This window comes from Callionymus lyra, chromosome 6 (genome assembly GCF_982586985.1).
Source record: "Callionymus lyra chromosome 6, fCalLyr1.hap1.1, whole genome shotgun sequence".
NCBI lineage: Eukaryota > Metazoa > Chordata > Actinopteri > Syngnathiformes > Callionymidae > Callionymus > Callionymus lyra.
Genome location: NC_141823.1, coordinates 10,749,992 through 10,766,892, shown reverse-complemented (window position 1 = coordinate 10,766,892; position 16,901 = coordinate 10,749,992). Strand labels below are relative to the sequence as shown.

At 36.6% G+C, this 16,901-nt stretch overlaps 1 protein-coding gene across 1 annotated transcript in view; it reads left to right on the top strand.

Annotated features, from left to right (window-relative positions):
* Positions 1-115: 115 nt before the first annotated feature.
* tent4b (terminal nucleotidyltransferase 4B) overlaps positions 116-16,901 on the top strand; it is a 31,013-nt gene continuing 14,227 nt past the window's right edge. Inside the window, exon 1 of the mRNA XM_087793555.1 lies at positions 116-644. Within this exon, the coding sequence (XP_087649681.1) occupies positions 148-644 (497 nt within the window). The 5' untranslated portion in view covers positions 116-147. The remainder of the gene's footprint in view (positions 645-16,901) is intronic.

The window sequence follows — 16,901 nt, the reverse complement described above, 5'->3', positions numbered from 1 at the left end:
TGGAGCCATTTATGCTAACGCTAAGCTAGCTGCTGCTGCTGCACACGGGCTGGGCTATTGGTGGGCCGGGGGGGGGCGGCGGTTCTGGTGGTGGGGTGTGGGGGGGGCGAGCGTTTTTCGCTCGGTGTTCGGGCCGAGGGGCGCTTGATGGATCCAAGAATCGCCTGGTTCCAACCAGAACAGCGCGGACCCGCGAACAACCTGTGGATGCAGATCTGGGAGACGACGCGAGGATTCGGGTGTTTGCATGTCAACAGCAGCTCCGGGACATCCCAGAATAACACCCCGAACAGACCGGGAGCCCAGGACTCCTCCAACAACGGTACCGACACCACCTGGACGCAGGGGATGTCGAGCCCGGCGTGTGAGATCGCGGAGCAGCGGGACTTCATACCTCTGGAGGCGAACAGCAACCATAACAACACCCGGGGAGCAGCGCCCGGCAGAGGCGGGCAGGACAGCGGGGTGGCCGTCCAGTGGAGGGGCCTGACAGATGGACACCCCAACAAAAGGAAAAGGGACAACAAAGCCAGCACTTTCGGGTTCAATTCCAGCCTGTTGAACAGTGGCAACGGCCTGAACACGGACGATGGTTACGCCGGGACACCCTGGAAAGTCAGGAACTACTCTGAAGGAATTGTGGGGTAAGAAAGTTTTTTTTTTTTTTTTTTTAAACACGTGTAGGGGTTCCTCAAACTTGCTGACCCCACCTTCAGAGGGTGAGGTGTTGACGGGTGGACCTGCTGTCAGCTGATCTCACAAACTATTTGCAACACATTCAGAGTGTGAGTCACACTTGACTACACACTGCTGGGCTTCTAGCAACGATTCGGAATCTCCTCTCCATCCCTGGCAGACCATAATAGTTAATATCAATATATACAAAGTTAATTTGATCGTTTTTCATCCAAAACATTGTCGCAAAGTATGAATTAAAAACTTTATAAGGATCTTTACAATTTCCTGTCACCTTTTTCTGGGACACCTGTGTTTTTCTTGGTGTTTTCTTGATCTTTTTAGTTTATATTTTTTGAGTATCTTTTTTTATTGTCTAAGCGCTTTATAAATATACATTACTTACTTACTTGCCTCCAACTGAAACTATTTAAGTTATTTAGAAGTATTATTTTTCCAAATCTTTCTCAGTAATAATGTATTTGAAAAATGCTGCCTGTCAATAATATCTAAATAATTAACAATACAAGTACTCTTTTGAATAAAGTATTGCATCCAAGAATCCTAAGATAAAATGTACTTCAAAAACATTCTTAACTTTTACATTTGACTTAAAATCGACAAATTACAAATTTTCCAAGTAGAGTATTTAGTGTCATATTATCCCTCTCAGAAGTTTTTCCTTCATTTAAAAGTTAAAAAGCGTTTTTCCAATTTAACTGAACTACTAGAATCACTTGTATAGCTTATAGTTAAAGGTACTTTAGATTCTTTGATTCCACCAGTGATGTTACTTTCCTAGTATTACCAAGTTTCCAAAGCTACAGCGATGTCACTGTGACACTTTACCAATGTATTCTCAAATAAACAAGAACATTTGTAAGACTGACAGGAAAAGTTCTAGATGCTCTTGCACTAGTTCTGAACAGAACTGGTTTAGTTATTATGTTAAGTTATTTAAACATAACTAAAGTGAGCCTATTTCAAATCTGCAAACGTATATAACATTAGTTAATTACTTGTGAAATGATCTTATTTGCAAACAGACAAAACAAACACTAAAGCCGTGATTGAGAAGAGTATTATTTTCATAACATTAACGTATAACGGTGAGGAAGTTAAAGGTGTACTTGTACTTTATTGGATAAGTGTCTGAAGTATGAAGTGAAAGTGGAGACTTGACATTTAAAGGTTGTTGGTAAATTAATGTTTACATTTTATTGAAGGTTAGGCCACAAAACTATTCCTTTACTGGAAATAAAAATTATTAAATTCCTTCAGGTCAGACATTTATAAAAAGTTTAAAAAAAAACATACTGGGCAGAAAGAAATACCTTCCTCTGATGCAATTTCCTATCAAATAGTTGAACTTTTGTACACAAAATGAAAATAATAGTTTTGTGGTAGACTTCAGTTTAAAGATTATTTTTTAATTCCATCTTAAATCCTTTCTTCTGAAACAACGGGATTTATTTCCTGTAACTGAAACTTTTGCAACAAGTTTCGATTCTTCGTTCAGGCTCCTCCTGTTAAGTGTGTGAGGTTTGTTCTCTGTTTGGAAATCATTTTTCTTCTTTAAAAAAGCTTAAACAAAAGATGTATGAATGGACTTGGAAGAAAAGTACTTCAGACATTATTCTAACTCTTGAAGCAATTTAGCTGGTAGCCAAGTTGGATTAATGATTAATGATTGTTACGGTTTTACTTACTAACTCATTATGCTACTCCTATACTAATACTATATTAATGCTATATGACTACTATATAACTGCTATATTACTGCTATATTTCTACTATATTAATGCTATGTTACTCCTATACTAATACTATATTAATGCTATATGAATACTATATAATTGCTATATTAATGCTATATTTCTACTATATTAATGCTATGTTACTCCTATACTAATAATATATTAATGCTATATAACTGCTACAGAACTACTATATTACTGTTATATTAGTACTTTATTACTACTTTATTACTGCTATATTACTACGATATCAATACTATATTTCTACTATGTTACTCCTATACTAATACTATATTAATGCTATATAACTGCTACATAACGACTATATTACTACTTTATTAATGCTATATTATTACTTTAATACTGCTATATTACTACCAAATCAACACTATATTTCTACTATATTAATGCTATGTTACTACTATATTAATGCTATATAACTGCTCCATAACTACTATAGTAATGCTATATTACTACTGTATTACTGCTATACTATATCAATGCTATATTACCACTAATCTTTTGGGTATTTTTTGATTGTCTAAGCGCTTTGTGACCCTGGTCTTGAAAAGCGCTCTATAAATACTTATTACTTACTTACTGTTGCAAAACTAAACACATTCTTATGCTGTAATAATGTCCAAAACCTTGTCTGAAAAGTATTTTTTTAAATCAAGTTTATGAGCATGTCAGTCCAAAATGTCCTGTTGCAGGTGCTAAACTGAATGTTCTGGTTGTTGGAGCATAAAAACTATCCGCTTACACCTGGAGTTGGGACTTGTTAACATGATAGTGTTTATTGGAGGGTAATAAACACCAGCATTAGACAAAAGGAACCTCTTGCACTGTAAATTCCTGCTGTACTCCTTTTTATTTTTATTTTACGAGGAACCAGTTTTGTGAGTAATTGTAAAAATGTTTTCTATGGTCAGAAGGAAAAAAAAACATACTTGACGTACCAAACCACACTAGAAAACTCACATTTACTCTTGACTCCTTCATGAGGAACATCTGCTCCAGTCAGCTGGAACTCGTTCCTGTTGCCTTTTAAGCCATGACAAGTTTTCACATGACACAAAGACAAAAAAAGTGAACACAAAATGTCACGTCTGCAGTGTTTCCCTGAAAACTGTCTCAATGACTATATATAAATCTAGAAACGACAACCATAATTCACTCGAAAAACTTTACTTTTATCACTCATTTCCTGCTCTAAAGATCCTACAAACACTTTGGCGCCGTGATTTGAGGTAGATGGGGAAAAAAAGTAATCGGTTCTATTTTAGCGGCGCAGAGGCTCATGGGAAATGGTTTACCCTGATTTTCATGGGTTAGTTAAAGTTCCTGGTGAACGCTTTTGTTTTTTTTCTTAATACCGCTGAGTTGATTATTTTGATCTTATGATCCAATTTGCAGGATAAAAGTCAGATTAAGAAAAATGGTTATACAAGTAAAAATCCGACTAAATCCTCATAGCACTACAGAACACCACCAACATGTAATCGATTGTAATTTAGTCCATTTCTAACCTATTCTGAATCTGAAAGTTTGTAAATGTAACGCCAAACTCTTGCATTTAATTTGCTGAGCTAATAAACGCACCATGTAAAAACATGTTTTAAGTTTGTAAACGTAACACCAAACTCTTTCCAGTTTAAAATAGTAAAAGTATGTCTTAAAACATTAAATATTGATGTTATCGACCAAACATGCTCCGTGAGAAGGATCCTGAAAATGGTCCAAGCGTATAAAGCGCATGTTAAAGTTTGCAACAATATCGTCAGCAGTTTCCTCGGTGATGTGTTTCAAAGAGTGGGCGTCGCCTCCGTTTAAAAGGCCCTTCAGTCGGCGAGACCCTCCCACTGCTCCAGCTGACATGTGTGGACGAGCAGAACACCAGCAGCTCACGCTCCGTCTCGTCCTCATTTATAGTAGGATGGTAGCTCTGTGTTTGCGTTGAACATTCCTCGGTGATTAGCTCTGCTAATGCCAGAACCTGAACTTTAGAGCTGTGATCACAATCTCACACCCTGTGAGCTCTTGTTGAAACTGCTCTTTAGTTCACGATCACAGCTCCTGAACTATGTTTCCAAACACACAAGCCTCTTTGTACGTTGTTGAAAATGAAGTCACCGTCTTCCTTAGGCCGGGTGTTTTCTTTCTCCTCAATTTGTTGGGATTTCTGATCATGTATTCAGGGATTGGTTTCGTGTGTTTTCAAGAATTATTGTATATTTTGGACGATACCAGCCCAACATGACAGTTTCCAGTTTTTATATCTACTGCTCATGAAATGAAAAATGTGGAAACTTATTTTTTCCCAGTATTTTTAATGAAATAATAATTTTAAAAAATTTATTTTTTTCATTAAATATAGTGTTTGAACAATGGATTGCAATACTTTTTATATTGAAAAGTTAAACTTTTAATAATTGAATTCCATTTTTTTAAATACATTTTCAAAGTGACACAATGAGTTTCATATTCAAATTTCCCATAATTATAATATATATTTTTCTTTTGAAGCTGTTTAAATTGAATATTCTCTGCTGGCACTTTTATACTAAAATCCTTATAATAGGAGGATACGAATAAAAAATATATTCTTGAATTATGGGAATTACAAATCAAAATGTGTCGGCAAATTGTGGGCAAAAAATGTATTAAATTATTCAACATATAAATTAAACCTTTCAATAAAGCAATTATTGAATTAAATTATTCAATACAAAATATATATATCAACTTAATTAAATTAAAGATTTAAGTTATAATTAAAATGTTCAACAATTTAATATTCGGATGGCACTCCTAAACTTTTATAGTCTTTTGGCTCATTGGCAAAAGTTTAATCCAATTTTGACTGACAGCTTTTCCTTAAGAAATAATTAAAATCTGTGTAAATTACACTTGAGGCAGATACTTTTTGGCAACTTAAATAATGTTGGTTATTGAAATGGCGTAATGACTTACCTGACGGGTTCTGGTGCAGAATCACCATCGTGACTGTATATATAAAAAATATGTTAAATGTTTTTAATTTAGGCAAAAGAATAGTTCGGGATAAATTGACAAAATCTGTATTGATTTTCCGACTGGTTACTACTTCAGAGTCGATTGTAGTTCGTCCCAGATTCCCATTAAATGTATTTATAATTTGTCTTAAAGACTCCAAAAATAATAGGACTCTTCTTAGAATGTGTGCTGCCACATGTGGCTCCCATACGCTGACTCTGGCTCTAAAAATCATTTTTCATCATCTTCCACATTCCCAGATTTTCTCCGAAGCGTTCACTCGTCTCCTCTCTCGGAAGAGTTTGGAATTCAACAGAATCTCAAGAGTTGGCTTTAAAAAGGGGGTCAGTTGGTGTTTCATGTGCGTCGACAAGATCTCTCTGCTGTTCTGTTGCTACTAATAATACAAGTTAGAAGCTGGATTTAAGAAAAAGTTGTGCTTGAATCATCCCGTCTTCGGGCATGGAGTCTGGCCACCGACCATGTTATTTGCATTTAAACTCCCCCTCAGTAGTTCTAGAACCGAGTAAGTTCTGGACGGCGACCTGTGATGAATACAAAACCGTGTGTACATGCACTACAACGGCTTCTGTCCTTCAAAACAAAGCCCGCCCTCCGAGAAGGAGACATACTTCAATGTCCGCCCAATCAGATCAGCACTTTTGAGGGAGTGTTTTTTTTTTCACTTCATCCTGCGGTTCTGCTGCGACTCTTTTGAGTCCCTTTTTCTTTTATGGGCACAGGAAGTGGCTGGAGCCTGGGAGAGCGCTGACCCATTTCTTCGCCGCCGACCCCGGCGTGGTACATCGGAGCTGCTCGCTGGTGTGTTGGCAAGATGAACTTGACCGCAGTCATTTTTAGAAGCAGCCGGATTGTTTTTGACCTCGGGTTCAGACGTGGTTTTGTTGACCTACTGAAGTCGTGTAGAATAAAAGCCAAGGGTAGAAAATCCATTATGACTAGGGGTGTAAGAAAATACCGACACACTTAAATGTTGTGATACCTTTCTTGACGATACTGTACAAATATTTCTATTTACAATTGCCTTCCAAATATTCACAGCCCTTTGTTCACGTTGGTTGCAATTAAACTGCATTCCTAAAAGTCCTCCGCAACTAAAGAACCATTGAAATCCAGCGGGATCACTGGCATAACTGAGGATGAGAGGATACAGTTGACTCCAGCTGCTTTTATAGCTGATGCTTGGACATATTGTGGTTTCAAAACGGATAAAGGCAGTTATAACTTTGCCAAGAGTCATGTGTTCGGGGGCAATACTACAAATATTTCCTCATACATACACTATCGTATTATATCCCATCATTGCCCTCGTATCGCCAGATTGCAAATACACTCCTAATTTCCACCCATTGCATTTGTGTTTAGAGAAAAATGGATTCAACACGATCGTGTTTCTGGGCACGTCTTAAACAACACAGTCTGGTCCCTGCAATATTGTACTTTTACTGTCTCTTGTCAAGAAGTACTGTATCTGCGAAGCAACCTTGTCTTGTCAACCAGGACTGGTGGCGAGAACCAGGACTCGTGTTGTGATCACCGGCCAAATCGTTTGAGGTGACGGAGCGAGGAAAGCATCCAACTCTTAAAAGTCATCAAATGTGTGTGCGGCAGAATTAAAGTGCGATTATCTATATAAGAGTAAGAAGAGCTCTCATGGTTGATGACTCATCTGTTTCACCCAAGTTTAACTTTAAAGTATATTTCCTTTCCGAAGCCTAGAGAAGGATAAAATCTTCAGCTCAGCATTCTCGCTAGTTTACTGCCGTCGTGGATTAGTGTGCATGCTTAATGGCATTTCTGAGAAGGAACACTGTTGCTTAAAGGTTTAACGCAATCTAGTCTTGGCTGTAAAGGTCACCCCCCCCCCTTTTACCGAAGTAAATAAAAAGTCCAAATAAAGCGTTTGGTCAGTGAGTGTCTACCTTAAATGCTTGGTAATTAGTTTTATTTGTAGACAAACGTGTTTTATGGGCAGAAAGTTTAGTAATTCTATTAATTTCAGTTGGTAACATCCTGATATAATGTACATTAGATGATGAAACCAGAAGAGTAAAAAACCTTTAATTAGGTTCACCAATGTGGTAACTTAATGGGGAGGATCATCAAGTATCTCAAGGCCTTGTTCACGAGTGAGGGAAGAATGGAGTGTGAAAGCAAATGCACCAATCGGTGATGGTAAAAAGTAAGTTGGACCAAATGCAAAACTACTCGTCTCTACCCTCACTTTTGGCCAGACCCTGGAAAGAGATGAAGATAAAGTCTTCCCCCCCCCGCCCCCCCCAAAAAAAAGAAAACCACATTTAGATTCTCATTTTTATTCCACCTACTGCCAACTGTGGATTTTGTTTTATATTTTATTCCAAAACTTCCTTTTTGCTTCGCATCAAGCTCATCTTGTCAACCATAATTTTTAACCATCCGTCTGAAGATCCATTAGGCTCATTTTGCTCACTTTTCTCCATCTATTGATGGCTTACTTCAGGTCAATAGCTTAGTTTCTAACCTCGGTGATGCTGAAAGCACTTTCTTAAGTAATATGAACCTGTGTGAACTGTGGGTCGACCAGAAGAGCAACATTTCACTTCAACATCTGGCTGTTAAAAGATGTTTAGCCATGACACGGAACACAACTTCAAAACCTCATCATCTTGATTAGAAATGCGCTCATTTCGTGTCTAGTTTGTTTATGAATCTGGTGAAGATGTGAGAGATCTACTAGCGCTTGATTTACCTCGGAGACGCCCAGTGCTGACGGCTAATTGACCAGAACGGTCCCGGTCGGGGATGATGAACATGTTCTTAATCACTCGCTCATCGACTGGTTCTGTGGCGAACCTCGGATTGTTGCGGCGTCAGCAGTTAGCGCCGCCGACGCAACAATCTGTCCCGGTGAAATGAGAGTTAAGCCAGAAGGCAAAACTCTCGGTGGACTGGGCGTCTTTACCCTCATGGGTTGGTGTATGTATTGGAAAAGATCCTGCGATACAGTACGTATCATGATACAGTGGCAATGAGTGTAGTAAATAGGATATATTTGTAGTATTGTCGAGTACTTGACTCTGGTGTTGCAGAATTTTCAGACCACATGACTCTTGACGATGTTGTAACTGCTTTCATCCATTTGTCCAAAAATCGGCTTTAAAAGTTGACTGTATCCTCTCATCCTCAGTCATCACCAACCTCTTGCAGGATTTCTCGCGTATGACTGCTTCCGACTAGTGGGCGGAAGTTTAATTTCGACACAAAAATGAGCTAACTCTGTAAATATGTACGGGCCCTGACTATCGAAACTTGCTTTCGGTGCCAAGTTTCGAGACTTGCATGTGATCAAATCTTGATAAATATGTGGCTTTTTTTTTATTGAACAACTCATGAGTGACAAAGATGGCCACTATTACATTAATCTATCACTTGCAAGTGTTTGTTTTACACTGGAAATTATTTTTCTGCAAGAAAACTGCTTCGAGTGGAAATTTAACCAAGCTGAAAAATGTAACACAAGATTTGCATGATGTGTAATGTCATTTTTTTTATGTAAGAAATGGTTTATATATAAATTGCTATTGAAAAAAGTACCATTCTGGAACTGAAGGTATTGGTATCATTAGCAGCATCAAACATTTTCGATTAATAACAAGCCCTAAAGTGGTGTATATTACACTAATACAGTATCTGATACAGTATAATAAAAGTGTATTGATATTTTCATACACCATAGAAAAGAGGGGTAGGTAGTAAAACTAGATTTCCTCCTTGGGGCCCCCGGGACCAGCTAGACGGTGTAGCTTAGTAGAGTGAAGTCTGGGCTTCCCGTCTAAAACTGCTGCCCCCGTGACTTGACCCCCAGATAAGCAGCAGCAAAAGAAGACAACGTTTATCTACGTTTTTTTCCCCCTAAATGTCCGCGTGAAACGTCCACGCAGCACTCCTCTGACTCTGGCGTCCATTATTAAGGCCTGTCCAGCATTTGCTGACTTTCATGTCTTGTGTCAAACTCTGCAGTGCGAGCGAGTGAGAGGCGGAGCAAGTGAAGGTCCGTGTGCTGGTGCTTTCTACTGGAGGTGAAGCTGGCCCCTTCTGAACAGCACGTGTGGGCATCGCTCCATAACTCCACCGTCCCATGTGTAGCGTGGAATGTGTTTTTCCTTTTTTTTTCTTTTTTTTTTTCTCCCCTCTTTTCCCGTCCAATGGAAACACTTCACATGCAGCAGACTGATGCAGTCAGCATGCGACGCACACGGCTTTGACATTTGTTTCAAGGCCCGTGTTTAGACTGTGACCTTTTGAGCCTGACATCACTTTGTTAAACACACCGCACTCTGGCTTTTAATGATTTCCACTTGTTGATCACATCCACGCCAGAGTCGTACTGAAGTGTATCAGTGAAGGTGGAATTTAATATTTCAAATGTTACAAGAACGGAATTGGTTTTTGTAATGAAATTGATTGGAATGTTTTCAAAAATATTTGTAGAGTGAGAGAGAGTTTCAAAATCGTTAATGACAAAAATAAGTTTTCTAAATTAATTATTTTTTTATTGTAGCGTTTTAAATTCAATATAAAAAATGTGGTATAATTCCAAGTACTGAGCTAATTTCAGCTAATAATCATGACACTTTTATACTAAGATTTCTAGGGTAGGATTTTAAAAAAATGTCTTAAAATGTTTTCCCTGAGATTTTGGAATTAGAAAAACAAACTGTGTTTAAATAAAGCTTTCATTTTGAACCTATTTTTATCTTTTTTTAATTAAATTATTTAACCTTTCAATATACAAATGATTGAATTTAAATATTCAATAAAAAAAAGGTCAATAAACATATTTTTGAATTCAACTACTTTAAATAGAAATGTGCCCTTTTAATGTTGAAATAATTGAATTAATCTCTAAAAAAAAAAACATATAATTTAATGTTTAAAAATATATATTAAAATGTTTTTTTAGTTTCAACATTTTAATTAATTTTTCCATTACATTTACTGATGGCACTGATCTACTTCCATAGTGTCTGCTCTATACCTTGAAATATCTCTATCAACAAAGATGTATTTTGCTGGTTGTATTGGACTGTTTTTTAAGTTATCATTCAAATGGGAGGAGAAAGCACTTTTCTAGATGATCCAGAGTTAAGAGAAAGAGAAGATTTTTTACCACGTGTGTCTTACCAAGGACAGAAGATCTGTATTTATAGCACCGCCCTCTTGTTGTGGCAGTCTCGCTGTAACCGGAGACGATTTGTCCCAGTGGCCAAAATCTTGGCTCACCCGGATCAGTTCATTGATGAAAGTTTGATGAAGCTGCCATACGCGGGACACGGACACCAGCCGTCGGTGTGGGTGAATCCTTGTACCTGCCCCGGAGCAGCTTTGTCAACCCGACTCTTGATTAGTGTTGTATAGACACAGCAGTGTCGCGTAACACACTCACACACACACACACCTGCCGGCTTTTGTTACAGCCAGTGGTCAGGGCAACAATTTCAGGCCATAGTAGAAGAGGTCATAGTTTGAATGTCTATTCCTGAGACGAGCAGCATCTTCTGTTGGAGGAGCTGCTTGAATTCATGTCTGTCACAGTCTGTCAATAAAGTTATATTTGAACCAGTAGGTAGCATCAATAATTGATGCACTGATGTTTATTTTATTGGCCATTGGCTTATTGTTTTGGAAAATAATAAGTTATTTTTTAATTATCATTATTTATCAGGCTTTTCCTTGATTTTCTGGAACTCCTGTTGTGTTATCAGTTTTATCTTGATCTTTAAAATATATTCTTTATTGAATATTGTACAAATACAAATAAAAATTACTTATTTACTTACTTACATCATGCTAAACCTATTGAATAAAATCAATAATATGAGGGGTGTTTTAAAATATCAAGGTGGTGACGTAAAGCTAAACTTTTTCTACGATACTAACTATTACATTTTTATAATTTTTGACTTAATTTTTTTTATTGTAAAATAAATAATAATTAATGTTGGTGTTGGAAATTAACTTTTGGCCGCTTCAGAAACAATCGATTAGATCGCTGGGATGACTGAGGACGAGAGGATACAGTCAACTCCAGCTTTTAAAGCTGTAGTTTGGACATATTTTGGTTCCAAAACAAATGAAAGCAGTTACGACTTCAAGAGTTGCTTGGTCTGTTAATCCGGCAACACCAGAGTCAAGTACTCGACAATACTACGAATATATCCTCTTTACTACAGCATCACGGTATATCGTACCGTTGTCTCTGTATTGTGATACGAAAAGGTTCTTGTTGTAAGTACTAACTAGCACATGGAAACAGAAAACATTACTTTAGAGTAGTCAACGTTTTGTTTAGCAGTTTTTTTTGCTTGTGGTTAGTTCTGACTAGATCTTGCTTGGTTAGCATCTTGTCAGTTGAGGGACTCAAGTCTCATCAACGTCACTGTGTTAAGGTGTTTAAAATGTTGCACTTGTTTCCCTTTTAAATTGTCGGACAAAACCATTCATCCAATGAAACGCATCAAGTAAACGCCGTTAAATATTGAAATTATTTTTAGGCGCAGCATTGACTGTATTTAAGTAACACTAGCTAGCAAATGACATCGAGCGCAGTTATGTTCATTATCATTTCGTTGAATGCTCCGAAGTTCTATCTGGGTGGACCTGTTGTGGAGCGTCCTGCCACTACACGGGATAATTCACTGTGTAGTGCTCATTGTGATGCAACAATGGTTCTCCCTTTCCTATTTCCTATCCAACTTAACAGATGGCTCTCGTTCACATGAAGGCATTTCAGCACCACACCCCAATTCTCTCTTCTTTTTTTCTCTCCATTTTTTTTTTCTCTTACTGTTACAGGATTTTCTGCATTTTTCTCTACCTTTTTATTTTGTTTCCAAGTTTTTATCACTTTAAATCTTTTTTATTTGCAGAGTGATGTTGCAGGATATTTTGTATTCTCTTATCTTAACATTTTCCAAGAGCCGCCGATCCTCCTGTGGGCGAGAGTGACACTTCATGAGTGGAAAACAAGTTTTTTTTAAATGTTTTTATTGCCTGTATCTCATGAGATGAATCTGTTGGTTCATCTTAAAATACTATTTAAAAAATAATGAACAAGAACAATTAAATTGTACAGATTAATGGTGAGAAGGTTAAATAATATTTACAAAAACATTAGACTTCATCACAAATATACGGTACATTAAAATTTTTTTACATTTAAATAGAGTAGAGAGATATAAATGAAAGACAAAGTCTGCTAATAAATATTTTAAAATACAAAGCATTTTATATGAAAACTAATGTAATATTTATAAATAATAGGAGTGAAACATTTGTAACCGTTATTATTAAACCATATAACATTATAGAGACTGGATTAAGTGTGTTTAAAATCTGAGTTTTTTTTATTTTATTTTATTAATAATTTGTAATAAGAAACTAAAAACACAATAACTTTGAAAACAAAATATCGCTACCAGAGCCTTCACACCTCCCACATACACTCGGTGTGAGACAATGTGGGTCTGAATAAACACAAAACCTATCCATACAAATCCATAACTTGCATTTATGTCTTTAAAAATAAACTTTATGATGCATTTGAGTCGTTTGCGAAGAAAAAGGCCCGTTCTTTAAAAGCCCAGTCTTTTTTAAAAAAGATCTTAACTATCCATCCTCGGAGCACTTTTCCAAAGAACTCTTAGGAAACCTGTTTCACAAGATTGCGTAACGCCCCTTATGTTACAGGCGAGAGGGATTATCCGATAAGCTGCGTTCAGGGTTCATGTACTGCCGGCGGCAGCGGCCGCACAGATATGTAATTCATTCTCGGAGGTGTGGTGCGAGGTTTGTTTTTCTTTCCTCCTGCCTCTGTCATGTGGGAACGGCAGCAGACGCCCCTTTGCTGTGAAATGAAACTTAAGTTTGCAGAAGTCGATGCTTTTACGTGCATCTCGTGTCCTCAGAATAATAAACATGGTGCGGCCAAAGAGCTTTTTAAAATAACTTGCATATTGTGACAGAAAAAAGGGGAACGACTAATGTAAGCTCTGTTGTGTAAACGGCTGTTGTCGTCATGTTGCGTTGTTACACTGGTGTCGAACAAGTTCCACGGAAGCAGTGAAAGTGTGGAAAAAGGAAATTCACGAACCGTGACATGATCGTTGTCTCGTTTTAATCATTGAACCTCAGGTTTCTCCGCTGCTACAAGAAAGATAGTTGTTTCATTTAGTAAGTTTGTTTTTTATTTGGAAATGTCTAATAATAGCTACAGTATTTAAAAAATATATATCTTCACCAGTAAAAAAGGGAGAAAAAACACAAATAAATAAAATGTTATAAAGGTACATCTTAGTTCTTGATACTTGGCCGGACAGAAACTAATCTTTAGTCTGTGTTTTTTTATAACACAGTTAAGCAATTTTACGCTTTCAAAAGCAGATTCTGAATCGGATCAAATGTACTGGTTAGGGGTGTGTATTTAAAACAATATCATACGATATGTATCACGATACAGGGACTATCATACGAAATATTGTGATGCTGTCAAAAGGCGTATATATTCTTTAAAAAAAAAAAGTAAGTTATGGTTATTTCTTAAGCGCCTTTCTAGACCAGGGTGACAAAGAGCTTTAACAATCAAATACACAGTTAAACTATATACTATAAAAGATTAAGACGCATAAGACAAACACAGGAGTTCCATAAAATCGGGGAAAAGCACAAATAAGAATAGCATAGTTAACGCACATAAGTCAATGAAATCAAAAGTTATATTTGAGTGTATCAATATTTTATTAATCCCTTAGTATTGATTTAGAACCTTATGAATCGAATCACTTTAGGAAACCACCTCACATTGCCTGAGACTCTTGGAACATTAGGATGCTTTTTTTCTCAATAAATAAGCCTGTAAAGTTGCAAAAAATTGTAAAATCAAACGGTATTTGGCAGTAAATTGTTACAGAGAAACCAGTCCAGAGCTCCCACTGATTCAGAATTGCAGTGCGACGTATTTTCCTTGCACTTAAAGGTTATTTTTTGTGTGTTTATCTAAAGGTTTGGTTTGTCAGTGGAAAAGAAGGCTGACATTAAACCGGTTGGTAGAGCAGAGTGGGTTTTAGACGCTGCTCAATAGTGTAGAAATGTTTTTATAAGTAAGACAAATGTGTTCGTCTTGGACCTAACGGAGCAAAACAAATCGCCCACTTTTCAAACTGACTTATGACAAGAAATCGACTTGTCAGAACAAAGTGATGGATTCTCACCTGTAGATCTACACCAGCTTCTGGAATCGGAATCATCGTCTGCTTGTCTTTTTTCTTGTCGTTTGTTTTTAAGCAACGCTAGAAAACACTTCATATTTTTTTCATTATATATTCAGTTTCTTCTTTTTTTTTTTAAGTACTGCAAGTCCTTTTTAAAGCCTCCGAGAAGAATGGTTCTGTCGGTTGATGAGCTGGAGACGCTTCAGTTTTCACTGCAGTCTGGGCTGCTGTAATATCACTTCTCTACCGTAGGGGGTGCCATACATGCTGCTCTAATTTAGGAAAAACATTTAAAACAACAGCTAAGTGTGAGAAATATAAAGTTGTTTCTGCAACAAACGATGACAAACTAACTTTGTCAAATACCGAGTCCCTTTCCCTTGTTTACAAACTGTACGAGTATAATTAGAATATTTCTTTTGGCTGCAGATACGCGAGCGACTTCCTTTTTCTGCGTTCTACCACAAGACAAGCTTGTTATTAAACCTGCCTCGGGTTTCATGTGGTGGAGCGTTCTTATGTGTTTGACTTGTTATTTGTCCGCCCACGGAGACCCGGCCGCTCTGAAATCTCTGTGCGCGTGGAAAAAGGTCACAGCATGTGGGCAGCACGACCTGGTCCAAAGATCCTGGTGCGCCGAGCTGTAGGCTGACATTACAGTGCAGCTCAGTGGGGGTTCCTGCTCCTCCTGTCGCCCTCTGGCTCTGTCCAAATAGAACCCTTGGTTTTGGATCGTTTTTTGGAGGTCGCCGTCTCTGTAATGATACTTGAGCAGAGTTTTTATTGTGTCCACTTGTCTGGGTTTTTATCTGCATAAACTGTTTTCATAGAGAAAATAATATAACATTTTTAAAGTTTTTGAACGTGTATCAGGTTTATTTTAATCTGTTTTCAATGGTCATAATCTGTAGAAGTAAATCAATGCCATCAGATATTGAATGGCTGAATTTGTGTTTGTTTAAAAAACAAAAGGTTTTAACATTTTCCTAATGTTAAAACCTTTTGTTTTTTAAACATTTATTCAATTGATTAACCAGAATTTAATTAGATTAAATTCAATTTCTATATAGGTCAGTTTAATGTCTTTTATAATTGAATTAATTAATTGATTGACTATTAATTTGAACATTGAAAGATTGAATTAATTTTGATATACAGTATAATTGAATTTAAAAATGTTGATATTTTCAATCATTTAAACATAAATGTTCTAAATTCAATCTTGTTTTAAAAAGTGTAGCCTTTTAAATTCAATATATTGATTGGCTTAAAGTTCAAGTGGCTCTGTACTCTTATGGTATTATCTTTTGACATTTTTATATTTAATTTAAAAAGGCTACACATTTAAAAAATAAATGAAAAATGATTTTAGAAAATGTATTTTTATTTTTTTATTATTGGAATTAAAATATCAGTTCTAAAATATAAAGTTCTAATTGTAAATAAAAATAAATAAAGTTCTAATTGTGAAAAAAAAAACAGAAAAAAAAGTTTGTTTTTTTTTAAATATTCAAATGTTTAAATTAAATGATTTTTTAAAAAAAGAAAGAAAAGAATTAAATTCTTATTCTTATTCTTAAAAACGCTGATTATTTAATTGAATTATTCAATAAATACGAATTCAACCTGATTTTTATTTTTTTTAACGTAAAGCTAAAAAAACAAACAACGTTCAATATTCTGATGACACTGATATACTGTCATAATAATAACATGTTTTTAATAAATGTTTTCTCTGGATACTTTCCCTTGTACATAATCTTGCCAGCATAAAACGGTTTCTATCTCCACTTCAGTGCGATGTGTGACATGTGCAGTAAAGTATACTCAGTGAACCTGCTGTACTTCTGGGGACACACTCGCCTTCTGGGCCACGAGACTGATGTCAACAAAGTGTTGTTTATCTCCTGCCAGCCGTTTGCGGGAATGGATTATTTAAAAAAATGAATCTGAACTGCCACAGAAAACGGTCGGCTCAGCTTGTCTGCTCATGCCTCGTCACCTCACATCTGTCTGGCATTACCTCGCATATCTTATCACTCAAAACAATGGCTGCAGCCAACATGTGCGTGTTTGGACTCGACTGAACACGTGACTTTATCGGGATGGATTTATGATGCGTTGCAGATTCTGTTGGAAGATTGTTCAAAGATATACACCCTTGAGTCGGGACTAAATATCG